This window comes from Chlorocebus sabaeus, chromosome 9 (genome assembly GCF_047675955.1).
Source record: "Chlorocebus sabaeus isolate Y175 chromosome 9, mChlSab1.0.hap1, whole genome shotgun sequence".
In the NCBI taxonomy this organism is placed as follows: Eukaryota; Metazoa; Chordata; class Mammalia; order Primates; family Cercopithecidae; genus Chlorocebus; species Chlorocebus sabaeus.
In genome coordinates this window covers 116,918,816-116,945,523 of record NC_132912.1, presented here as the reverse complement: position 1 = coordinate 116,945,523, position 26,708 = coordinate 116,918,816, and the positions used below count along the sequence as shown (strand labels likewise).

The window sequence follows — 26,708 nt, the reverse complement described above, 5'->3', positions numbered from 1 at the left end:
CGAACTCCTGACCTTAAATGATCTGGATAAATCTTAAAAGCAGAGTTCCCAGATATGACTGGAAGAGAGGTGGGACACAGCTTGTTATATCTGCTCCTTCACTATCAGCCATTAGGTTTTTTTTCTTTTCTTTTGAGAAAGGGTCTTGCTCTGTTGCCCAGCCTGGAGTACAGTGGTGTGATCTTGGCTCACTGTAGCCAAGAGCTGCCTTGACCTCCTGGGCTCAATTAATCCTCCCACCTCAGCCTCCCTAGTTAGAACTACAGGTACATGCCACCATACCAGGTTTTTTTTTTGTTTGTTTTGTAGAGATGAGATTTCCTTGTGTTACCCAGGCTGGTCTTGAGCTCCTAGGCTCAAGCAATCTGCCCACCTCACCCTCCCAAAGTGCTGGGGTTACAGGCATGAGCCACAGTAACCAACCTTCCTTCTTAAGGGTTAAACAGAAACCAGCCCTTTGGGAAAGACTTGCTCCAGCCCTGTTATCTTTGAGGGTCTCACTGTATCCCCCAGGCTGAGGGACAGTGGCACAATCATAGCTCACCACAGCCTGGACCTCCTGGGCTCAAGCAGTCCTCCTACATCAGCCTCCAAAGTAGCTGGGATTATAGGCATGTACCATTGCACTGGTTGTTTTCTTGTTTTGGGTAGAGATGAGGTGCTCTGTTGCCCAGGCTGGTCTTGAACTCCTCGAACTCAAGGGATCCTCCCAGTGTTGGGACTGCAGGTGTGAGCCACTGCGCCTGGCCTGGCCTCTACTATTGACATGAACCAACCACTTGATGCTGCCCCTTCCTTTTAAGGTTTCAACAAACCAAGCAACCAGCACTCCTAAGAGACAATGGACCACAGAGTGGTTCTGGCTAGTCTACAGAAGATGCACCATGAGGGTTGTGTCCTCTGCTTCACCTTTTGACCTAAGAGGGCCAAAAACTCCACCCCAGAATCGTGCTAATACCATTTTTTGTACATGCAACCCATGAAGAGGCATGAAGCTTAACTGTACACACACATCTCCTTTCATAAATATTTATGACTCCTCCTATAGCTTACTATTTGGCCACTCCACTCAGCATAAATTCCTGTCTTATTTTTCTCAAACCTGGAAGTGTGTTTCTGGTTTCCGGCTGGAGGCTACACTTCCCAGACTATAGCAATAGCTACCCTGCCAGTGGCCACCCTTTATGAAAAATAAAGCTCTCTTTTCCAAATTAATGAACTTTCTCATTCTTCAGTTGACACCTTTTATGGTATTTCTCAAGTTGCCCTGTCTCAGCTGTAAACACAAGAGGTGTAAACACAGTCTCAGTGTAAACTGAGACAGTGTAAACACAGAGGTGACTGAATTTCATTCAGGGGTAAATGGAGACATCCACACTCGGTGACATGCATCATCCAGAGGCACCCATTGTAGTAGAGTGACCGTGGCTTCAGAGATTAGGGGGCTCCTGCCTACTGGCTTTGAAACACAGAAAAGATACTTAACTTTGGATTGCTCAGTTTCCTGACCTATAAAGGGTGACGGGTACAACAGTTCCTAACTCTGTAGAATCCCAACTAAAATTCTGATCCAGTCCCTCAAATGATGAAAGGTAAAGCACACATGAAACGAACAGACAAAAAGGAGGATGCTTAATGGAGCGGCAAGAGCTGTATATTTTCCAGAAGCCACATAGTAGCCACTAATCAAAGCCTTCTTATTGAGAAATAAAAGAACAGGAAACAGTACCTACTAAACAGCAAAGAAACCATCCCCGAGGAAACAAAGAGCCTGACTCAGAGGTGCTCAACAAGCAGCAAATTAAGCCAGAGCTTAATTTGGTCTGTGGCTCTTGACTGTGGAGCCAAGAACAAGGAGAACAAAGTTGGGGGCAGAGAGAGACACAGGACGTGAGGAGCAGAAATACTGTCATCTCCAAGCCAAAGCCACTTAGGTGTGAAACAGGCAGCAATTGTTTTAAGGGTTAATGCATCCATCCCAGCTCCTACTTAAGACAGTGAGAATTATGCACAAAGTTGTATTGGATTTGCTTTTGGGAAACGTGCTTTCTGGCTGAATCAAGTAAACATGGAACAAAGGCACAGGGCTTGTGTAATAATCACTCAGCCAACATTTGAAATTTGGTAAGTGCTCTACCTCAACGACTGTCAGTACTTCCATGTTATTTCCACCTTCTCTCCAAATTCTCAGTATCATGAATTTTAGTTTTCACATGTCTGTTTTAACTAAGTATTTGTGGAACACATTCAGAGAGGCATCTGGGTGTACCCTGGACGCAGAGTAGGCTCCTGCCTTATAATAAGCATCGGAGTCTGTCTCACTTCCTGGAAGGTTCTCATCACAGGAGATAGGGGCCTCTTCATCAAAAGGTTAACACCACAAGGTGTTAAAAACGGCATCCCCTCAGGGTGTTAAGGGAAGCAAGCAAGCATGGAAAAAATGGCTACGGCTCCACAGCTAGCTAACACCTTAAATGAAGCCAGTTTTAGGTTATCCGAAGCTACAGCCAAAATGCACGAACTTTCCTAGGAAAACCAGACTGCAGCGTGTATATAGGGCAATACCAGAATGTTAATGGTTGGTTCTCTGGGTGAGCCATGTGCAGGTCTCACCCTGTGAGATTGGGCGGTAACCTTACTTCTAACAGAACTTCACCACCTTAATTCCGGCAAGCAAAACCATTCTACCATTCTTTCTTAACTGCCTGCATGTTTAGAACCACAGGTTACTCTTCAATTTCCTTTATCTGGAAAAATCACCACTCTGACAATTTTGTATTAAGAGCTATTTGGATGCAAGTTGGGCCACAAAACCACCTACTGGTGAGGAGCCCAGGTGTCCTCTTTGGCTGATCCCAGAAGAGCTCAACTTGCCAAAACCAGGCAGCTGTGTTGGTGAGGAGCCTATTAGGTAATATTAACGATCTATTGCTGGTGGCTGACAGTCTCTCAGCAGTGAGTCTCACAACGACTTAATTTCTCTCTGAAAATTTGGCAGCTTAGGGTCCCCGCTGGTGAGGATCTTCATGTGTTGGTTTCTGGAGCTGTTATTACATAGCAAGAGAGATCAATTTCAGAATAGTAATCATCCTCATTCACAATTTTGAGACTTTTACATTTCTAGCTGCTGCAGCAAAAGAATTTTAACAAAACAAGAAGCATATCAAAAATGTCCCTTTTCCCCTTGTTAACCTCCAGGAGTTCACTTTTCCTATGATAGAAATCTCCTCCCTGGCAAACTGGGTAAGATTTAATATTTACGAGGCCTCCACCCAAGACTGAATCATTTGTTCAGATATATGGTCTCAGCTCTACTGTACTTATGACCAAACCAGGTATTTTGAGGGGATCTCAAGACTGAAGCTCTACTGTACTTACGACCAAACCAGATATATTTTGAGGGGATCTGAAGAACCTATCAGCTGGTATGATAGAGCTATGCTGGCCCTAATAAAAAATATGGCACATACCTTAATGTCAAAATCATAGCGGGAGCTCAAATATTCACTGAATGAAACATGCAGCTGGCACATTAAAATCGGAAACATGTTAAATCTACTCAGAAGGAATACCTGATGATCCACTATGTCTAATTAATCCAAGAGACATTTAACCCATATCTCTATTTGCGAGGCTAGTGCTGTCGATATTAGTCTGTTTTGGAGGACAAGGCAAATTAGCTGAATCAGCAAATAATATTAAATTCCATTTAATTAAAACAGTTCCTATTCAAATGTCTAGTACCATAGGATAAAATGCTACAATTTGAAGACAAACATTGACTCCTGATTTTTCTGTGTTCCTTGACTTGTTTCTCTAATTTTCCTTAATAAAAATGGCAATTGTGTGATTGCATATTTTTGCACTTCCTCCGTAGTTACAATAAAGCAGACGGTGTGAACACATTAAGCCTCTAACTCTCCCAGTATGTACAAGAAAGAAAAGGAAATTGGCAAAAATGCCTGCAATAAGAAAACAAGAGAAAGCTGGTTGGGAAGTGAAATAATTTTATTGGGCAAAGCAGCGTGAACTTTTATCTAACAGAAGCACATCAGTGTTTTAACAACTTTTTACATGAGGAAATATTCCATTTAACAGATTAGACAACATACATTGCCAGTAAAAGCAAAAACAAAAAACAAAAAAAAAGTGTCTTAAGTATTTGCTATGAGTTGGTGAGAAACATCTTAGGTTTCATAGCCTGAGAGTTAAATCATAAAAAAATTCAAACTTTGGGGTTGGCAGGAAAGTCAGCCGGCCCATAATTCTGCGTATGTGTGGTTTAGGAGAATTTGAGATTATTTTATATGCTTCAGGAAAAATATATACTTTTTTTTTTTTTTTTAACCTTAAACTGATAACTGTATTTGGGTTTCAGAAACAGTAAATTCTATCTACAACAACAAAAATCTAACTAGCTACAGATTTCTAACTGTGTGGACACAGCAGTGGAGGGAACATAAAGTTCCTTCTCCAGTTAGAGTGGTCCAGAGGTCAGACTCTGCCCAAAGGCCAAAAGAAACGTAATCCAATTAAGGACGGAGAGAAAGAAATTGATGACCTCCGAGTCAACAGGAAAAGAGAGGGTAACAAACATGAAAGCAAAGGACATTATGTGGAAGAGGCAGAAGATAGAGAATGCAGGGAATATTGCAAAATATTTCAAATGGTCAGAAAATAAAACTCATATCCACTAACTACTTATTTTTTCTTTTTTTAAAGACAAAATCTGTCGCCCAGGCTGGAGTGCAGTGGCGCTATCATAGCTCACTGTAACCTTCAACTCCTGGCCTCAAGGGATCCTCCCACCTCAGCCTCCCAAAGTGCTGGGTGTGAGCCACCACACCTGGCCCTGCCTTCAGTATCTTTAAGTAACAAAAAGTTACATATATAGTAGAAAGCCCCTATGTATTCCTTGCCAGTATTCTCATAGATTTGGTATGAACTTTCTATGTAATACTTATTTGGTGGAACTTAGAGGAAAATAAAAACCACCAACCTAATAGGAGAATGGCAGGCAGGCAAAAACAGAGGCATAGAAGGTCATTACAGAGAAAGAGGACAAAAAAAGGTTCCCATAAACAAAAAAAAACAGGTGCTGTACTTTCTTTCCTAAAGCTAGCCTTTGCTGTTTCCTGTCTCATAAGGGTTTACCTCCAAGACAGGCTGTTTCTGAAAAAGAAAAAAATCAACTATCATTATGCCTTATACAAAAATTCAATTGCTATGGCTTTTAATTTCAAATACAAGCAAACCAAATATTCACTTTTAACTGAAATTATGCATTTGTCAGACCTGTCAGTTAAGAAAATTAACCCACAATAACATAGCATAATATATGCTAAGTATAGCCGTTTATACTCTCCTTCACAAATATAACATACAGTTGTTCACGCTCTCCTTATAAATAAAATGTATCTGACACTAACTTGTGTGTTGAAACATCACTTGAGCAACAGATTACAGAGGATTTTATGTTCTTATCACCACCGCACTTCTGTTTTAGCAATTTTACAATTAAATTAACAAATTAACAACTAAATCTCTCCAGAGAGATGATGAAATACATGTGTTTGTCTCTTATTTTTTTTTACACAGGGTCTCACTCTGTTGCCCAAGCTGGAGTGCAGTGGCACCATCTTGGCTCACTGCAACCTTTGGCTCCTGGGTTCAAGCAATTCTCCTGCCTCAGCCTCCCCAGTAGCTGGGACTAAAGGTGTGTGCCACCTTGCCTGGCTAATTCTGTATTTTTTTTGGTAGAGATGAAGTTTCACCATATGGGCCAGGCTGGTCTCAAACTCCTGGGCCTCATGCGATCTGCCCACCTCAGCCTCCCAAAGTGCTGGGATTACAGGCCTGAGCCACCATGCCTGGCCAAAATACATATTTACACCCATGCTACCTCAAATAATTTAAAGGAGTAAATATTCAGCTCTATTTTCACCACAATGAAGTAATGCTTAAGCAACCTTGTACATCGTTTTTTTCCTAATAATATAACCCTCTAGTTTCATGCCCTATGGAACTGATGTGATCTGATCTAAAAGGATACTGCACATGTAGCAGCTAAGGGAAGTTGAGAGAATTGTTTTGAGTCGTAAGACCTAGTTTCAGCCTGTGTGTGATTTTGGACAGTCTTGTAACCCTCTCTGAGCCTCAGCTTCCTTAACTGTAAAATGGGTCCTACTTTCTTTTCACGGGTATTGTGAAGATTAAGTATGTGAATAGATGTAGAAGTGCTTTGTAAATATGCACTACCCAAACACAAGGTATCACACCGTATTCAAATGTAAATAAAATATCTATCTATTCCCACAGTAAGGAAAAATCCAGTTCAACTACTATGCTTTATATCAAATTAATTTGAAAGCTACTAAGCCCTATCCTAAATCTATCGAGAAACAATGAAATTTCACTTTAAGTTGTATGTGTAAGCACTTTCAATATCCTTAGGAAAAAGGCCTGTTACACACATAAGAAGAACATACAGGCCAACCAACTTGGTTAAAAATATAGCGACTTTGTGGCCGGGCACAGTGGCTCATGCCTGTAATCCCAGCAATTTGGGAGGCCAAGGCGGGCAGATCACGAGGTCAGGAGATCGAGACCATCCTGGCTAACACCATGAAACCCCGTCTCTACTTTTCTACTAAAAATACAAAAAAATTAGCTGGGCATGGTGGTGGGCACCTGTAGTCCCAGCTACTAAGGAGGCTGAGGCAGGAGAATGGCGTGAACCGGGGAGGCAGAGGTTGCAGTGAGCTGAGATCACACCACTGCACTCTCAGCCTGGGCGACAGAGCAAGACTTCATCCAAAAAAAAGAAAAAACAACAACAACAAAAAATATATATATATACACACACACATATATATATATAAAATTACTTGGTACTAGGACTAAATTCCAGAAATCCATGTCATTGCATGTTCCTTAATCTATGAAATTAAAATCACCATTAAGTTTAAGATTAGCCAGGCGTGGCAGCATGCACCTGTAGTCCTAGCTACTCGGGAGACTGAGGTGGGAGAATGGCATGAACCTGGGAGGCAGGGGTTGCAGTGAGCCGAGATCACACCATTGCACTCCAGCCTGGGTGACAGAGGGTGACAGAGCAAGACTCCATCTCCAAAAAAACAAAAACAAAAACAAAAACAAAAAAAAGATTAAAAGATTTTAAGCTCAAACACACAAAACAGTATTAAGACAATGTATTAGAAAGGATTGAAAGTTGTAATAACCCAAAATGTATAAAAGGAAACTTAAGAATCAAGATACTTGATCTTGTATTAATTACATTTAGCTTATAATTCAGTTGACCTTTCTTAAAAAACAAAGAAATCGTCTATTACCACTTGAAAGATACGTTTTAACACAGTTGGCAGTTGGTTCCTGAGAGTCACTACACCCATAAAAGATTCATGAAGAGTAATACAGCCACCTCTCGAACTATTTCCAGTCTAACATAAACTTGTTAACCAACAAAAGTTCCTTTGTTTTTGGCTGGAACTATAACAACTCAACGTGGTGAGGAGGACAACTTTATTCTGAGATTAGAAGTTGCTTTTTGTTGTGGTTTTTGTTTTTTGTTTTTTTTTTTTGAGACAAAGTCTTACTCTGTCGCCCAGCCTGGAGTACAGTAGCACAGTCTTGGCTCACTGCAACCTCCACCCTCCTGGATTCAAGTGATTCTCCTGTCTTGCCATGTTGGCCAGGCTGGCTTCGAACTCCTGGGCTCAGGTGATCTGCCTGCCTCAGCCTCCCAAAGTGCTGGGATTACAGGCGTAAGCCACCACCCCCAGCCCTGATCACAAGTTCTAACTGGCTCTTAACCAAACGTGTATTTCTGAGAGCCATCTTGCAACGAAGGATCCCAGACATTTAAAAAAAGGGGGTGGAGGGGAAGGAACACTGGTTTAAAACTCACCAGTATGTTCTTCAGACACTAGAATCACCACAGCCAAAAGCAGGGAGTATGTTTTGTTTTGAAATGAAAAATACCCTCAGTGCAGCCCACTCTCTGTTCCTGGCCCTTCAGATACCCCTCACAAAAAGTGCTAAACGTATTTACAGCAATGTGCACAAGTGAGAGCTGAGTTAATTTCAAATCTAGACAAAAGATCTGAGGCTAAGCTTTATGTCACAACAAGTTTTACAAGTACCTCCACGTATCAGTAACATAGGCATTCTTAAAATCGAACAACAGTAAGGAAGGCTATCACAACTGGAATACCCCTGGGGGTTCAGTTCTGTTAGCAGTGGCAAAGGAAAATGATCAGATAAACCTACAAAAACAGCAGAAGCATTAAGACCAAACCTCAGGTCATTAAATCACAAAAGTACAGCCTTACAACAGGTTTCACTTCGTGAGCTCTATCCTGACAATATGCCTGAAGATGTCCTATTGGTGATCATAAGAGGCGAAAACATACAATTTAACTTACTTAACTTTTTAACAGTTTTTTCATTTCAATAAATTTATTTTGATTTGTTGAATTGTTTAAGAGGAAGAGAAGAATATGTTCATGTTTTTCAACCTGTGGGTGAAAAAGAAACCGTATGATTTAACTTCTTAAAACGTTAAGAGTATAATTTCACTTAAAGGAAATGTTACCTACTTGTTTCTGTAACTCTGTGCAGCAGCACTTCATCCTATACATCTTTTCTAAAAGCACAAGAAAAATAAGCCATTAGGTAACATACAATGTAAAGAAGAAACCTGGGAGTCTAAACATACAGATAGCTCTCCCCCTTGCACATGGGTTCCGACTACAGAGACCTGGATGGATCCATTTGGGCTTTAAGACTACTACCGTGGTCTGAATTTGACCACATTAACAACCCATGTCTCCAAGGTTTCGGCTGTCTATCATCTCTCTTTTTGGTTGAGGCCAGGTCTGTCAAACATACATCTTATGAAGCACCAAGAAGATGGAATCTCAAAACTATGACTTCTCCTTCTGATCAGGATAAAAGTAAATTGGAAATAAGGACATGCAGAATGCCTGGCATTTTCAAAGCCCCTGGTGACAATTCCCACAGCAGTGCTGACAAGTCTGATCTAAGGACTATCTGGACTCAGAGGACTGCCTCCATCAAGGCGGCCCTCCCCTGCAGCCATGGGAATCAGAATCCCACCACTGGATTTGTGGAGCAGGAGGAGACAGTATGGCACGGGGAGTGAGAAAAGGTCAAGTCAACTAAATTGATTCTCTCTTATTCCTCACACTTAACACCTGTTATTAATAACACTTGAAAAGAATACCTCTATTGAAAGCACTCTGCCCTTGAGGTGTGATGTTTTTTGCCAGACCAAACGTCACCAGCTTATCAGCTACATCGACAGTCCCATTCTCAGAACATTTCTCAACTGACACTGTATGGACATTCTTTGTAATTCCTTTCACAGAAAGCATTACATTCTGATTCAACATGAAATTTTTTAACAGCATTATTATTAATTGAGAAGAGCTTCCATTCAACTCCATTAACCCTGGAAAAAATGGATATTATAGTCTTTTAGTCCCTTTTAAAAAGATAATTTGGATAAATTATCTAAGAATAATAAGCAAAAGGCTTACTGGACTTCAGCTGGATTTAGGTATGCTTTGATGTACTACTGCTGTTGCATTACAAAAGGCAAATTTATTCAGTACATATTTATTGATCACCTAACAAGACATCAAGCACTAATCTTGGACTAGAGGGCATGAAACAGACATATCTATCCTTCATATATTCCAACAGGAGAAACACACAACAAAGATAATTTTCCAACTCTGAGTCAAAACCTAACAGGACCATGAAGCAACTGGTATGGTATTATCTGCAAGTCCTCTGCATAAGGACATCAGGAGCGACAGTAAAAAGCTACTTTAAGTATTTTTGTTCACTTTATTCAAATTTCAACTAAGGAGCTGAATATATGAAGATTTATTCCGCATAAGGTAGCCAAAAATAGTGTCATCTGAATGCCTTTAGTCCCTAAAGAGAGATGTGACAAAGCAGAAAGACCCCAAATGAGAGGTCAGACACCCTGGTTCACAGACACCAGACACCCTGGTTCACATCCTGGCCCTGCCACTTACTAGCTTAGCAACCAGGGGCAAAACCGAATCTCTGAACCCTGGCCCTCCGAAACTAATCTATAAAACAAAGACTGATTGAGTCTAGTTTTTGTGAGAATTCGTTAAAGAATAAAGAATATGAAACTGATTTGAAAACTCTTAATATTTAAAAACATTAAGGCACTTACTGGAAATACCCATTTGATTCAGACTTAGAGCTAGGAAACACAAAGAGGAAAAAAAACCCCAAAACCCAGACACCTAAATTGGAAAGTAACTTAGCTGTCTACCTTCAAGTGAACATCTAATAATTTGGAAAGGAAGCGCCAGGTGGCTAGAGGTGATTGGTTGCACTCTGCAAAGAGGCACGGTTTCGATGTTTCCGTAGTCTGCATAGAGCACTTCCACATCAGTGTCTGATGTCCCCAGAACAACTGCACGATACCAAAAATCATCACCTGAAAATAGAATGAAATCTCAGGTAAGAACTTACAGTCAGTGACTCCTCCTACTTTAAGATGGTTATTCATAGTTATATTTACGTCACTTAAAAATCCATGCCAAAATTTCTGGTTAGACTTCAAATTAAATATAAGCATTTACCTCTACACTCCTATGAAAAATGCAATAGAATTTTTTTTCTTTCTTTTTGAGACAGGGTCTGGCTCTGTAGCCCAGGCTGGAGTGCAGTGACACAATCTTGGCTCGTTGTAACCTCCACCTCCCAGGCTCAAGTGATCCTCTCACCTCAGCTTCTCGAGTAGCTGGGACTACAGGTGTACACCACCATGCCCAGCTAATTTTTTATTCTTGAGATAGGGTCTTGCCATGCTGCCCAGGCTGGTCTTGAACTCCTGAACTCAAGCTATCCTACTGCTTCAGCCTCCCAAAGTGTTGGGATTACAGGCGTGAGCCACTGTGCCCAATCCCTAACAGCATTTTTTTTTTTTAATGCGTAAAACTACAAGAATAGAGAACAAGAGAAAAGACCACAGAATACTGGAAGCTGGAAAGCAGATGCCTGAATGAAAATGACTTAATACAGCCATGGTAGTTCAACCAAAGTTGGCAATGGGGAAGCCAAGAAGCATCCCAGCTCGCATCACAAATCCCCAATCCCTAAAGTCTCAACGGTTGGTGTTACTCATTCAACATTAGGAGTTAAGATGGAGTTGGAAATGAAGATTGGCCAAGGAAGCAGAGTTACTTGCAAAGACATCTGAACAGGTTTTGGTTCATACACTTATTTACATATAACACCTATTTTTAAGTTGCTAAAGAGAATGGTGAGCTTCATGTTCCCATGTTTTAATAATGCTTCCACTTGAGGGCAGAAGACTGGAGGTTTCCTCTCCGGAGACAATGAACCACAGTGGCCATGGACTGGAGAGCGTGAGGCAGAGCAGACCAGGGAGAGTTTAACACTGGCGGGCAAGTTGTGCACTCCAGGCAGGAGGCAACCAGCCCATGTGACAGCCCATCAAGATGGCGACACTGGGAGTCTGCAGTGAAATGGCAGAGCCAGATCACCCACAGTGAAGGCCACCAGTGGGTAAGCCCTTGCCCACTCTCAAAGCAACTTCCCAGTAACTTCTCAGTGCCCCATCTTAAATACAGGAACAGCACAGGATCACCAGAGATTTGCAGAAAGCCTCTAACATCACAGAGGAGACCAAAACAAAATAGGACCTTAGGGAAACCAAGGCAAAGGAGGAAGATGACAATGAACATTAGAAGACTGACAGTAATATCCTTGGAGAAATGACATTCCACGCTTGAAAGAACAGGGTAGTATTAAAACACATACACATGAAAAACCAAAAAAAAAAAAAAAAAAAAAAAAAGCTATTGAAATTTAAAATGTGATAGAAATGAAAACCTAAATTTAAAAAGTTGGAAGGTGAAATTGAGGATATCTCTTTAAAAACAAAAAAGATGAAAGAGAGAAGAGGACATTTAGCAGAAGAGTCCAAATTAAGCATTAGAAGACTTGGAGCTCCTAACAGAACAGAAAACAAAAGGAACTAAAAGCATTAATTCAGGAAAGTTTCTCAAACTGAAGCTCATGAATTTCTAGATGTAAGGGGTCCACCCACTATTTTAAGCGGCCCAGTAAATAGTAGAAAAAGAAACACCATACTAAGGTCACATCATAAATTTCACAACAGGTGAAGAGAACATTAACTGTTCCAGAAAGGGGGAAAAAACATACGAAGTTTGTGGAATCCAGAATAACATTAATCTTTTGACCAGAAACACCAACAGCTAAAACACAATAAAAGCAATGCCTTCAAAATTGTAAGGGAAAAACCATTTCCAATCTAGAATTCTGTATCCAGGCAACCTATCAATTAACGATTAGGCTAAAGACTTTTTCAAACATGGGAGGTAACAGAAAATTTGTTACATGAACCTTTTCTCAGCTTCTGGAGGACAGGATCCGCCCAAATACTGGAGTAAATCAAAAGGGAAGCCGGGGATCCAAAAAACAAAGTTGGAAGAGGGAGGAAGAAATCTAGCTAACATGGTGTGGGGGGCAGAAGCACCAGCCAGGAAATAAGGGGGTCAGGGCTGAAACGATCTCAGCATGGTGAGGGAAAACCTAGGATAACAGTTCAGGTCTGGAGGACAAGCAGCCTGTGCAGAAGCAGACTGGAAGGCTGAAGATGCCTCCAATATGGTAATAGTTGATAAAGTACATGTTGTGTTCTTTGCGGGAATTTGCACTAATGCAGAGCACTAGAAATAATTAGTGAAAGTCTATAGAACACTAACAACAAAAGTGGCAAAAGAGAATGTAACTGTAATACACTACACAGCTCGGCTGTGAACAGTGCTCATGCAGTCCTAATGCAGTAAGGCAGAATACTTACAGAACCAAAAATTATGATTTATCCTGGGAAGAAAGGGAAAGAGTAGATCCAGTTCTCATACAAAAGAAAAACGAAACTATGCGTGATATCTGCAAGCCCATGAAATTTGAAGGTCCCCAACTTGTGCCCCCCAAAGAAAAGCAATTTGATGCCCGTCTAACCACAAAAATGCCTTTGTGAGAGGTTTGGTATCCAGATGGGGGTTCTGAAACACCAATGGAGCCCAAGATTGAGGAAGGCTCTTTGAGAAGGCAGGCCCATGCCCCAGTGGCAGACTTTTAAGACCCTGTTCCTAGCTACTGACTGGAAGCAGCCCTGTCCCCAAGTGATCTCAGCTCTTGCCCCATGTGGCTGCCATCCTGCCACTAGCCATTCTGCCACTAGCCACCTCTGCCCAGGGACTGGCAGGAGCCATGCTTATCCATGACCCCCAGTAACAGGCCTGCCAATTGGACCTGAGTGTGGACCATGAAGCAGCACTGTAACCTGGCTCTGCTCCCAATTAACCTTGATCCCAGAAGCAAATCCAAGTGTTATTTATATTAGCATAGGAAATTTGTTAAAAAGAGATATTAAAACAGAGAATGCTCAAAGTATACCCTCATCAATGATCCTGACTCCCTGAGGCATTTCATCCTTCTTTTAGTACATTCACATATGGAACCCTATGAATTCTTTGCAACCCCTCCGTAAATAAATGTAATGTGACTGATCCATTAGAATAGTGTGGTTATCTCGAGCTGGTTATCTGTAAGTACTGACAGATTTGTAGAAAACTACCTATATCCTTGCCTAAAAATAATCTATATAGAATCGAAAAGCTGAATGACCAATACATGAATTAAATCCACAAGACTGCCTTCCTTAATTTCTCTCCCTAAACCAAATGAAATAAGCAGCTAAAATACCAAAATCTACATCGTATCATGTAAAAGAAAACAGACTAAATACCTTTCCTCTAATATTTTTCCTAAAACAACCTTACTTGTGTATTTGGCACAGCATGCATCTCCAATTCTTGGTCTATAGGGTGGTCGACTTTTCGGAGCATTGCAGTATTCTAATAATTCAGCTGTCAATATGCACAGCTTTTCCTGATTTTCTAAAATATACAAAAGCAATCTTTTGTGAAGAAAATTTCCAACACTACTATTAACAGTATACAAAAGAATGGCAAGTCTAATCAAAAAACCCTCTGTGTATTAAAATATGCATACTGAAAATATATACTTGTATATAAAATATATATGATATTTGAAAATAAATACACCCACTATTGGTTGCCATTTGCAGAAGGTATGCAATCAATACTGGGAGGCGGCAGGGAGGAAGCCTCCAGTGGATCAACTGCTTGATCAGGGTGGTTATACTGGTTTGTTCACTCTGTGAAAACTTATTAAAAGTTGTATTTTTACAATTGTTTAGTGTACTTTTCACAGTGAGTGCTATACTTAATAAAATTATCCTCAATAGCATTTCCAATTCATCATACCACATTGTCAGAATCAAATAACCCTAAGCTCCTGCTTTTTAGTACACAGAATAAAGATCATTTTGTAGTATTAGAGATAAATTTAAGAGCAGTTATTGGCATTACCACAGTTCTAACTTTGAAAATTTGAAACAAAAGGTTCATTTTTTTCAGCTTTAAAAGTGCCTGCAAATTATTCTAAAAAGCACTCAACTTGTACTAACTCATCTTCAGATACTACAAGGATAAAGTCATATACATTTAAGAGATTCCTTAATTGTAACTTCCACGAAAGAACAAAAGAAAATTAAAAATAAATTTTTATATGCTGCTTTTCTTCAAGATTCGTTCTAGTATGAAACATTTCTCTAAGTCTCTAAGGTGTAGTAAAGCTATGATTACGCATGGATTACAAAGTCTTTTGATATATCTAAAGCACTAAATATGATTCAATATAGATAACGTGTTTTTAAACAAGAAATTATACAGTAATTAAGGACACTTTTGTTATAAAAAGCTGTAGACCAGGCCACTGGGCAGGCAGGTGCTGACTGTAGTAGGGCTTCCCTTCATGTTCCCACTCGTGTTTCGTAACTAAATTGGCCTTAAGTGTTATGATCAGTTCTTCCTTAAAACAGTGAGCCTCTTCTCCCCTTCATTTCCTAAGGAATTCAAGACCGGCACTTCCATTTTACAGTTTAAAAGATGAGCATAAATCTCAAATTTTGGTTTCTTACCTGGCATCCCATTTGGTAGAGCATAAAACAAGTTTGGGCTTATGATTTCTAATACATTTGCTTGCACAGTTTTATTAACTGGCAATTCTATCGTCTTCCATTGCTGAGCTGAAACAGTAGCTGGAAGCATACAAAACACAGGTCTCACACACGGAATAAAAAAAAATGTACTGCTGTTTTCCTCAGTAACATATTTAATTCAATCATTTGTTCATCAATTGATTATCAACATTTCCAAATCCCCAAAATAAAAATCTGTCTTTTCACAAAACAATGTATTCCATTTGAGGGATTGTGTGGGCAGTACAAAAAAGTTCAGTCTACAATGAAATCCTTGAACTATTACATTCCTGTAGTGTATTTATATTTCCATCTCTGTCAAATATTTAATATAATTCTTACAATTTACTCAAGCTTCTAAGGGAGATTATCTCTGCATATGTTTATCTGATAATTACATTGAAGTGAATGTTTGTTCAATAAAATAATCTTTCAATAATACGATATTAACCTACTAATCTATGTCCGTAAAGCCTATCTCACAGGAAAATTGTCATTTATGATGGAAAAATTTTCATAGTCTCTGAGAGCAAAGAATAACAAATTTAAACAAATAAAATGGTTTTAAAATGTTACCTTGAAGTCCCTGTACATGAACTTGAAGTTCATGTTTATTAACAAGTCTGTCATTTGGTAAGTCTTTATGTGGTGAAGCAGATTTTAAAACCAGATGTTCATCAATCAGAACATCACTAATTATTCTGGGATAACAAGTGGAAAGATCAGTGAGTTCAACTCCTGTCCCATTTTCAGTGACTTCAACCACTCTGGCTTGCAATTTTACCCCAGCAACACACATCTGGAATCTTGTTATGGCTTCTTCAGACCAATGTTTGTTTCTAGACTGTATATCTGGAAAATAAGGACAGCAGTAAAAAGAATCCTATGCACAAGCTTCAGTTTTGATTTAGTAGTACCCGTACCCAGGACCAGGTCTTTGCCAAGTTTACTTTCAGGTCAGCAAACCTGAGTATCTTCAATATTCAATTATACACCTACATCCTGCATGCCTGACTTACGGATAATGCATTTACTAATACACTCTAGGGTTTTAGGAGGCTCAGGATCTTTCCTTACTTTCTCTGCTAACATATCTTTACCTGGCATTTTCCAACAGAAAAAGGAATACTGTTTTAGAATTCACCATCATGTTCTGTTATGTATAAAATCATGAGTTAACCATTATGCTGGTAGAAGATGTTAGCTGATATACTGCCACTTTTGTGGACAGTTTTCTAGTAACATCAAAATGTTTTTCATTATGTAAGCAAAAATCATTTTTCTCGGATAACTTTGGCTTACACCCTTGTTTTCTTAGCAGCGATTTTCAAACTTGAACATGTATCTCAATCACCCAGAGGCCTTGTTAAAACACAGACTGTGGGGCCCTACCCAGAGTTTCTAATTTTGGTAGGTCTGGTCTAGGGTGGGGGCTGAGAATCTGCAGTTATTAACAAGTTCCCATGTTGATGTTGCTGGTTTGGAGGCCATAATTTAAGCAGCACTGGAATAAAATATGGTAATTAAGAACAATAATCTGGGCCGGGCACAGTGGCTCATGCCTGTAATCCCAGCACTTCCGGAGGTGGAGGCAGGCGGATCACCTGAGGTCAGGATTTCAAGACCAGCCCGACCAACATGGAGAAACCCCGTCTCTACTAAAAATACAAAAAATTAGTCAGGTGTGGTGGCACATGCCTGTAATCCCAGCTACTCAGGAGGCTGATGACGTAGGAGAACCGCTTGAACCCGGGAGGCAGAGGTTGCAGTGAGCCAAGATTGCGCCATTGCACTCCAGCCTGGGCAACAAGAGTGAAACCCCATCACAAAAAAAAGAAAAAAAAAAACCAATAATCTGAAACATATTGTAAAATAAATAGAAACAGATTAGCAGAAGAAATAAATCCATCTGTGCTGCCTGGCTTTACCACTGTTCACATTTTGGAATCCAACCACCCACACTTTTTACGTGCAGATGTCCAAAATACACACATGCACATATACACATATTTTCTCATATAATCTATTATAAACTGCTACTATAGGTATAATGTTGCTACTATAGGTATAATGCCAAGCACTGTTAAGTGCTTTATATTTTTCTCTTAACAACTCGTTGAGGAAGGTAGGAATAACTTCCAGATAAGGAAACAGAAGCACAGCAAGTTTAAATAATTTGTCTAAACATCTCATAGACAGCTAGCAGCAGTTGGCTCTGAAGTCTGTTGTCTTCATCACAACACTTTTATAATCTGTTTTCTTCACTTAAATCATGAACAATTCTTCATATCAATAACACATATTTAACATCATCCATAATGACTGTGCAATAGACAGTTAAACACGCAGAACTTTGGGTGCCAGACCCTGTCCCTAAGCCTTCATTTAATCCTCCCAACAACCCTACGAAATAAGTACTATCATTATTCATTTTATGGATCATTTACCCAATCTGCTATTATTGACTATTTGTTATTTTGTCATTATTAACAGCAGTGTAATAATTATTTTTGTAACCTACTCTGTGCAATTCCCGGATTTCTCTGGGAAAAATTACTAGGAGGAAAATTACTAAATCAGAAGGTATGAACACTGGAGGTTCTTAAGGAATCCTGCCAATGCGTTCCAGAGGATCAAGGAGTTTTTATTCCCATGGTCAGGAAAGCAGCCACTTCCCTACTCTGACAACACTGGACGTTTTGGCCAATATGGTAAATAAATTTCTAAGTTTTATTATAATATGAAGCAGGATCTTCTAACTCACACAAAATGTTAACATTGTAGATATTAACACTTACATTATATGCCGCAAGTATTAGAAAGTAGTTGAGAAAGTTTCTTATGGTATACCATACCTGCTAACCGGCACCGTATTCCCTGAAAGGGGAGGTTTAAAAATGTTGATGATATCATTCGGAGTTCATCTGCAGTAACTTCTTCGATGTTTCCATAATCCACAAAATGTACTCTAACATTTCCATTTGGTAAAATTTCCTTGACTAAAGCACGATACCAATTACCATCACCTAGGTTTAACACACAGTTTGTGACATGGAACATTTCCTTTCTATTGGCACTTGAAATACTTATCTTGAAAAAAAGCCACCCTTTGTCTAAAAGCAGGTAATAAATTTGCTTACTTCCCCAAGTCATGCCTTTCATTTTTCAAAATTCCAAAATCTCTAGAATGAAATTCTCAAAATCTATTTTTAGACTATCTCCAAAATGTGTAGTACCATACTTTTACATTTGATATGAATTAAAGATTTCATTCATAACCTATCCAATAAACAGAATATGAAGGTGAAGGTAAGACTTGAATATACTTGTCAGTTTTGGAGACACGTAATACTCTTAGCACTAATGGCTCAGATTATTTTACTTGTTATGTGGTAAAATAAGTACTAAATAGTAAAAAAATTATTGTAATGAAGATGTCTCAAATAGATTTCCAAAATACTGTAAACACTTAGAGTGACAGGAAACACCCTGCAGTGAACAGCTCTTCCATGAGCTAACTTATTTTAATATTACCAGAAATTCTGGAAAGAAAAGCATTAAAATAATGTTTAATGAAGTTTAGGCAACAAAGCATCCCTTGGAGATTCCTTGTTACAAAGAGAAGGAAAAACACATGACATCGTAAGCATTCATTTGGTCTTGGCCATGAAAAATATTTGCTTAAACATTAAGAAAATGTGCACTAGAAATAAGAGTTGAATGTTAAGAAATGTAAGGTTCTAAAAGTCAAGATTACATCAACTGCAACTTACCGGCAAAAAAAGCACAACAAGGTTGTCCTATCTCTGCCTTGAAACCATTAGGTAACTTCTGCTGGCAATGTTCTGCTAATGACTTGTTCAAATCATTCAGTTTCTTTAAATCTGAAAATAAAATACATATAGGATTAAAAAATTAAGAACATATTAAAAAATAAACAACATAGATTTTCCTTTAAAGTCAGAAAATGTCTTGATCATAAAAATCACAGGTACCGCCCCGAACTACTATTAAGTCTACCCAATGCTTTTCCTTATTAAAAAACCATTGGGCAAATAAGTTACTTAGTTAATACTCCCAATAAACCCAACACCAATGATTTACTGGGCAAAAAGAAACAATTAGAGCATGATTATCAGTACACTCAAGCATGAACTTTGCAGAGAGATAAGAAAACCACATACAAGCCCATACAGACGCTACATAAAAGCTGTCCTGAAAGTGACTATAATCACAAAATGGATGGCACAGGTAATGTGTTAAGTCAGAGCTCACGAGCTCTGCATGCTGGAGGTTTCATAAAGAAATTCGAAGTACACCACATTTGAAGGAGAGGGTATTTCCAGAAGGAAGACATGGCTGTCAGACAAAGGACAGAATTATGAAATTAGGCAACCAAAAGTGGGCAGCAGGCTAGCGAAGCACAGAAGTGGAAAAGTGGCCACTGGAGAGTGACATTGGAGCTGTCCCTGCAAAATGCAGACCACGGAGAGCTTCTGAATACAGAAAGGATCTGAATCACTTAGTAGTAGTAAAAGAAAAGCAAATGCCTTTTAAGTGTGTAACAAAGGCTCACTTACTAAAATGGAAAACAAATTCTAATGTTTCAGAAGTTTCGCCTTTCAGATTAGCCTAAATAAGTTTAAGGACACGCGATAGACAATGATACACTCTGTTGCTGGGGGATTGTTTGCCTGGCCTCTGAAGAACACTAGCTCTCAAAAGCACTAACACACATATTCCTTTGACCTAATACTCTAGTTACAATTTCAGCAACTTGTCCCAGGGATCTACTCCTAAAGTAAAAATCACAGTACAAGGATTTGTTTTAGTAATAAAAGCTTGGAAACCACTAATTCTGTACTTATCCACACTTACTAGTGTGTTATTTATCCACACCAAGTAGTATTTATCCACACTTAGGTTAAATCTCACAACTGTGGGGTGAGACAGGACCCTATCTCTAGTTTAATGTCCTTATTATCTAGTTTAATGTCCTTATTTAACAAAGAAAAACCAAGATTTGGAAAAGTTAAGATCAATGATGCTCACCAGAATGGCTCAAACAAAAAAGAAAACACACAAGGTTTGTGAGGATACCGAGCAACTAGATGTTAACGTAGGTTAATTAAATTAGGATAAACCGACTCAGTGGAATATCATGTAGCCATGAAAAAGAAGAGAGACTAAACAGCAATGTAGTATCACAGAGTGGCTCCTGAACAGAAAAAGGACACTAGTGGAAAATCTAGCAAAAACCAAATAAAGTTTGGAGTTCAATTAATAGCAATATACCACTGTTGGTCTCTTCGTTGCAACAAATGTGCCACGATCACCTGCTAACTACAGGAGAAGCTGGGTGAGGGACATACAGGAACTCTATGTACCATCTTTGTGATTTTCTGTAAACCTAAAATTATTCCAAAATAAAAACTTATTTAAAAAGAGACTAGAGAAAACAGTATGTGAACTGATATCCAAAATGTAGTGGAAGAAAAAATGCAAAACTTACCATTTTATACTATTTATAGATATAGAAAAGGATTATATGTACTCATACAAGCATATGTATAGAGTATCTCTGAAAAAAATATTTGGAAAATTGAGAAGAGGAACCAGGAAACTTACTTTCCACTATATACACTTTTGTAACTTTTGAAACATGTTTTCATGTTTCCTTCTTCATCTTTAGAATTTTTAGATTATGTTTGTATAATCACCTATAAAAATCAAAAGGAACTTCGAAATTGTAAATTTTATCCTATATGGAATTGGTGGCCTACCCACCAGATGATTCTGAAAGAAGAAATGACAAATCTCACAACCATGGGGTCAGACAGGGCCTTAGTTATCTAGTTTAATGTCCTTATTTGACAAAGCAAGGAAAAATAAGATACAGATAACACGTAACATACAATGGAACGCTATGCAGCAAGGAAAAACAAGGTACAGGTACATGTAACAATCTCACAGTGGAAGAGGCAGCAGTAAGGCACAGAGGCTCACACAGTGTGTAATTCCATTTCTAGAAAGTTCAAAACCAGGAAGAACTCATATACGCTATTAGAAAGCAGGATGTTTACTTTTGGGAAAGAGAGAGGAGGTGGCTGGGCATGGTGGCTCACACCTGTAATCCCAGCACTTTGGGAGGCTGAGGCAGGCGGATCACAAGGTCAGGAGATTGAGACCATCCTGGCTAACATGGTGAAACCCCGTCTTTGCCAAAAATACAAAAGAAAAAAAAAAATACTTGGGCGTGGTGGCATGCTCCTATAGTCCCAGCTACTCAGGAGGCTGAGGCAGGAGAATTACTTGAACCTGGGAGGCGGAGGTTGCAGTGAGCCGAGATTGCACCACTGCACTCAGGCCTGGGAAACAGAACCAGACTCCATCTCAAAAAAAAAGAAAGAAGAGGTAATGGTGGGAGGGGATAGGAGGGAAACTTCTGAGATACTGGTAATGTTTTATTGCTTGACTTAGAGGCTGGTTATATAAGTGTGTGGAGATTGTGATAATTCATTATATTGTACTCCTATATACACATGTATCTATATGTTACATTAATACTTCAATACAAGTTAAATTTGTTTTTTTGTTTGTTTGTTTTCCAGAGACAGGGTCTAGCTCTGCTGCCCAGGCTGGAGTGCTCTGGTATGATCAAGGCTCACTGCACCCTTGAGTTCTTGGCCTCGTCATCCTCTTGCCTCAGCCTCCCAGTGTTGGGATTATAGGAGTGAGCCACTATACTAGGCCGAATTAATTTCTGTAAATGAATTTAGGAGATACTCTATGACATGTAAACTAGTTTAAATATAAAGAGGCATTGTTGAAAACAGAAATAGTGGCTTAAAAGAGAACAAAAGCTAACTACGTATAACCAAATCTTTCTTGGAAATACAAATACCCATTTGGCCCTTCTTGGAAAGAGGTACTTTTATCACTCAGTAACCAACTCCTGTGAAGTTATTATCTATGCCAATGTATTTGTAAAAAGAAACAAATGACAAGGGTCAACTTACCATCCTCTTTAAGCACATGGCAATAAAATTCTCCAGGACTATATATCACACAGACCACAACATCTACTGTTTGGTCAACAGCAAGCTCAACCCATGTCCACTCCAATGGATCTACTTTTCCTTCCACACCCAAGGGAACTGTGAAAATAATTAAACATTAAATGGACATAGTGGAGGAAGGATGTAGCAAGGTTGGGGTGGCTGAGGAATTCGCTTTTGAAGAACTGAATTTCCACTGACTTTTTAAGTGACTTTATAGGAAAACTAACCTTAAAGTCAGTCTTACAATTAATTATCTAAGTGATTTCAGATTTACGTTTCTGATCATCAGCTGCTGACAACCTATAAAACTCACCATAAAATTTTATTTTTCAAACATTCTTACAGGTACTTAGATGAATGCTTGATTTAAAAAGATGAAAGGCTTTCAACATAAATTCTTTTTATAAGTACAAAAAACTATTTATTTATAGAACCGTCTGAACTCCAGAACAGGCATTATCCAGTAAACATCTGACTTACCACTGTCTTCTTTCATGTCACTGGGTTTATCTGTCACCATCCTCTGTTCTCCCACAGCAAAGCCTGCATCTATGAGAACTCTGCTAACACTGACATGAGGCATCTCGGATTTATCAATAAGCTCCACCAGGGAACTGTTTTCCAACTTGTCCACCACTTTCACTGTGATTATTTTGTTCTGCACAAGTTTTTTCATGAGACAAATAGCTTCTGGAGTCCAAATTCCTAATGATGGCTTTACTCCTAACAAAGAATTTTGAATGAATGTTACAATTATTCTTAAAGCACTTAGAAATTTAGCTCCTAACTTCCCCACGTTAAACTTAAGAAACCTACGGCACACTGGAAAGGAAATGTGTCACTTAAGAGGAACATAAAAATGAACACATAATTAACAAAGAAAAGGCCTGCTGGTGTGCAATGGCTCATTCCAGGACTCTGGGAGGCCAAGGCAGATTTGAGACCAGCCTGTGCAACATGGCCAGACTCTCATCTCTACCAAGAAAAAAAAAGAAAAAGCTTGTAAAAAGCTTCTATAATATGTAAAACAAAAACCACGTTAATTCCATTGATATACAATGTCCAGAAACACAAATCTACAGAGCCAGAAAGTAGATTAGTTATTACCTGCAGAGCAAGGACTAACCATAAATAGGCACGAGAGACCATACTGGGTTGATGAAAATGTTCTAAATCAGATTATGGTGATGTCTGTACAACTCAGTAAATTTACTGAGAATTATTGAATTGTATAGTTAACATCTAAAGTGAACACTATGGTAGGTAGGTAAATTATAGCCCAATAAAATAAAGAAAGCCACAAACAAAAGTACGAAACCATCTCTGAAGTAGTACTGGTCCCTTATAAACATACGAAACATTGGTGGCACTTACAACTAGACCCTGAAAGAGCACTTACAAATCAGCAATCCAGCAGTTATGCTTCAGTCAGTTTATGAAATGCAAGGGCCAAGTAACTTACAAAAAAAAAGTTTAGCCTCACTGGTAATAAGGTGAATTGAAATCATTTCACCTTTAGCTCATCAAAATTGGTCAGGATGAAATAATATAGAAGCATCCCTTTGATGCACCAATGTGTACGAGAATTGACTCTCTCATACTTTTTTGCTGGGTATGTAAACTAGGTCAACCCTTTCTGGAAGAAAATGTACAACATGTATTACAAACATGAAAAGGAGGAGACTTACTGACTTGTTCCACTTGTGGGAATGTAGCCTAAGTAAGTATTTTGGGATATAACTACATTTTGCAACATAGCCTAAGGAAAATATCTTGGATATGCTGCAGATGTAATAATAATAACCTTCTGAGATAGGATATTCTTTCTAAATTACGGTATGTTTGAATGAAGTCAACTGACATGGAATGAAATCTCTGATCCTAGTGGGATAAATGACATATACAGTAACTTTTAAGCATCTGATCATGTTGTTTTGAGAGGCAGCTTTTCCCTATTTCATTTATCTCTTCATGTTTTCATGTTTCTTCATCTTAAGAATTTTTAAAGAATATGGAGGCTATAAAAATTTCATACCTGCTAGCACACACTTTATAGCTTGCATTGGCAATTCCAACAACTTTGGGATTATGGGACAAAGTCTCATCAAACTAAGGATTTCAAAGTTTCCATAATCTACATATCCGACCAGTACAGATTCTTCAGAAGCGTAAGCCAGAACGGAGGCACGGTACCACTGATCATCCTCTGAAAAAGGGAGAGACTCAATCTCAAATGATTTTTCCACTGCAGATGTAAACAAAAACCTTTCCTCCTCAAATTAGAGATGGTCATTTATAGATTTTTCTTTGATAGATATCAAGCTTATAGAACAGTATGTTTACTAATTTTGCTTACCAGAAGCCTTCAACTCCTAAAACGTAACCTTTATTAATAGCTTACTACAGTAATTATGTCTTATGCTGTCATTATTAGTTTACATGTCTTGTCTCTCCAGTAGTTAGCTCATTAGGACAGAGAACATATCCTGATCATGTGAATTACAAGGTCTCAATCCATGAAGCATTCAATAGCAAGACTAGTTTTAAAACACCTGGCAAACATGGGTCAACCAGACTCCACTAACCAAGTAATGAGTTTACTGAAGGATTACTGCATCTCCCCTTCCATGAGGCCACTGGGCCTCTCTTCGGAAGAGAGTAACAGAACCTGGTTATCACAAGGCAGGCCATGTGCCGTCCAAAGGCTGCACCATGACAGCTCCACACTTCCAGGCCCTTTTGCTATTTCAATAAAACCGGTGAAGATATGAACCTGGGAGGTTCCACATCCACCTATTAGCTTAAACAGAATTATCTTCACCAGTCCCCAAAAGCCAAAAGGCTGACAAAATAACCCAAAATATCTCCTTTATATCTCCACCTTCTTGACACACACAGGCCCTCTGCCCTTACCCAGGTCAGACCACACTCCTTTCAACCAGTTTAATTTGATCTATTTAAAAACATGATTGGTTCACTGTAATATTCAAACTTTAAGTCCAGCCATCAGTGCAAACCAAAGACTCTGTTTCAACAGTTTTTACTCAATTGTAAGTAAAAAATAAATAAAAATGAATTTTAAAAATCAGTAATACTCTTTCCTTACCTGAGAACTGAGCACAACATATATCACCAATGGCTGGATAAAAATTAGAGCGTGGAGGCAACTGACCACAGTACTTGCTAAGCGATGCCTGAAGTTCAGCAAGCTTTCCTGAAGATAAAGATGACATTTTAAAGAAACAGCATCTATACATTATTTCTACATGTCATCTCTCGAAGTACTTTAGCTTGATAGAGCAAATCAAGAAAATTGACTTACGGCCACTTTGCAGTTGTTGACAAAAGAAGTCTTCTGGTGTTTGAATGTGGGCAACCACACCACAAAACTTATCACCCACATTCAAAGTTAACACTTTTGGGATTAGGTCACTTTTGTCTATGACAATTTTGTTTTCAGCTGTCATTTTTCCAACATCTTCAGGATCACCTTATCAGAAGAAAACGGAAAAGTAAGGCATTTTGTTTTCATCCAAAGTAAAAAAAAAAAAAAAAATTATGCATGCTTTAATCATTTTAAAAAGAGTATGACCACGACTGCAAGGTTCCTGGAAGATGGCAGTCTGAGAGGTCATAGTGTTTCTTCTTCCCAATAATAAATGTTTATAAGGTCAGTCTTCAATGTCACCAAAAGCTAGACTGGTCCAAGGAAGAAAATCAGTGACTTATAAAAGACAAGTTCAGATCTAATTAAAATGCTCTATAATACACTCTTTATAGTCCCTAATAGAGTTCAAGAAAATGTAATTTGGAATAGATATCCTCTCATTATACTCAAGTAGAAACACATCAGATTAGATTAGGACCTACTCACTCTAAAGTGAAAATGATAAATCCCATAGGTAACAATTTATTAGGATAAAATTGTTAGAAATTTAAAATGCATTCAACAGTTCAAAAAAGATACAAGCAACGTAAGTAACAAGTCAAGAGAAAAATAATTAGGGCTAACCTAAGAGTTTAAGAAGGAAAGGCTTCAAAAGCACAATGAAAAATAACTCAGAAGAGAAAACTCACAGAAATGAAAAAAGTACATGGTTTATAAAATTCCAACTATTCAAGCAATATATTTTTAGCATCAAGATTTAGAGACATTATGACAACAAATCAATCCTGGAAGACAAAAACCACTACTGTTTTAAGGAACTAAAGGATAAGATACCATTCACATAAAACTAAGGCTTACTTCATTGTTTTAAACACAGAAATATGAGAAAATAATTATCTAGATTATAGACTTATTAAAGGAAATGGTTCTTATCATTAACCTATAGATTGACTCTGAAGACCAAACCACAAAAAGTGAAGGGAATTTGCTCTCTAGGAATGACTTCTCAGAATGTATTACAATGGATTCCTGATGTTAGAAATCCCACTGA

The 26,708-nt window shown here is 38.6% G+C and overlaps 1 protein-coding gene across 2 annotated transcripts in view; it reads right to left on the bottom strand.

The window, feature by feature from the left end:
• Positions 1–4,006: 4,006 nt before the first annotated feature.
• The window catches only part of TDRD1 (tudor domain containing 1), a 44,579-nt gene continuing 21,877 nt past the window's right edge, over positions 4,007–26,708 (bottom strand). The window contains exons 11-24 of one of the 2 annotated variants that reach the window (XM_038009577.2): positions 25,592–25,759; positions 25,376–25,483; positions 24,305–24,475; positions 22,750–22,992; positions 22,228–22,365; positions 18,982–19,092; positions 18,064–18,234; positions 15,785–16,060; positions 15,149–15,268; positions 13,926–14,042; positions 10,358–10,525; positions 9,266–9,493; positions 8,619–8,665; positions 4,007–5,172 (exon numbers count right to left, since the gene is read on the bottom strand). In XM_038009577.2, coding sequence (XP_037865505.1) covers positions 5,119–5,172; positions 8,619–8,665; positions 9,266–9,493; positions 10,358–10,525; positions 13,926–14,042; positions 15,149–15,268; positions 15,785–16,060; positions 18,064–18,234; positions 18,982–19,092; positions 22,228–22,365; positions 22,750–22,992; positions 24,305–24,475; positions 25,376–25,483; positions 25,592–25,759 — 2,120 coding nt within the window. In that variant the 3' untranslated portion in view covers positions 4,007–5,118. Of the gene's footprint in view, positions 5,173–5,209; positions 8,538–8,618; positions 8,666–9,265; positions 9,494–10,357; positions 10,526–13,925; positions 14,043–15,148; positions 15,269–15,784; positions 16,061–18,063; positions 18,235–18,981; positions 19,093–22,227; positions 22,366–22,749; positions 22,993–24,304; positions 24,476–25,375; positions 25,484–25,591; positions 25,760–26,708 lie in introns of those variants that run through there. The other variant, XM_007964132.3, reaches the window with a different exon arrangement.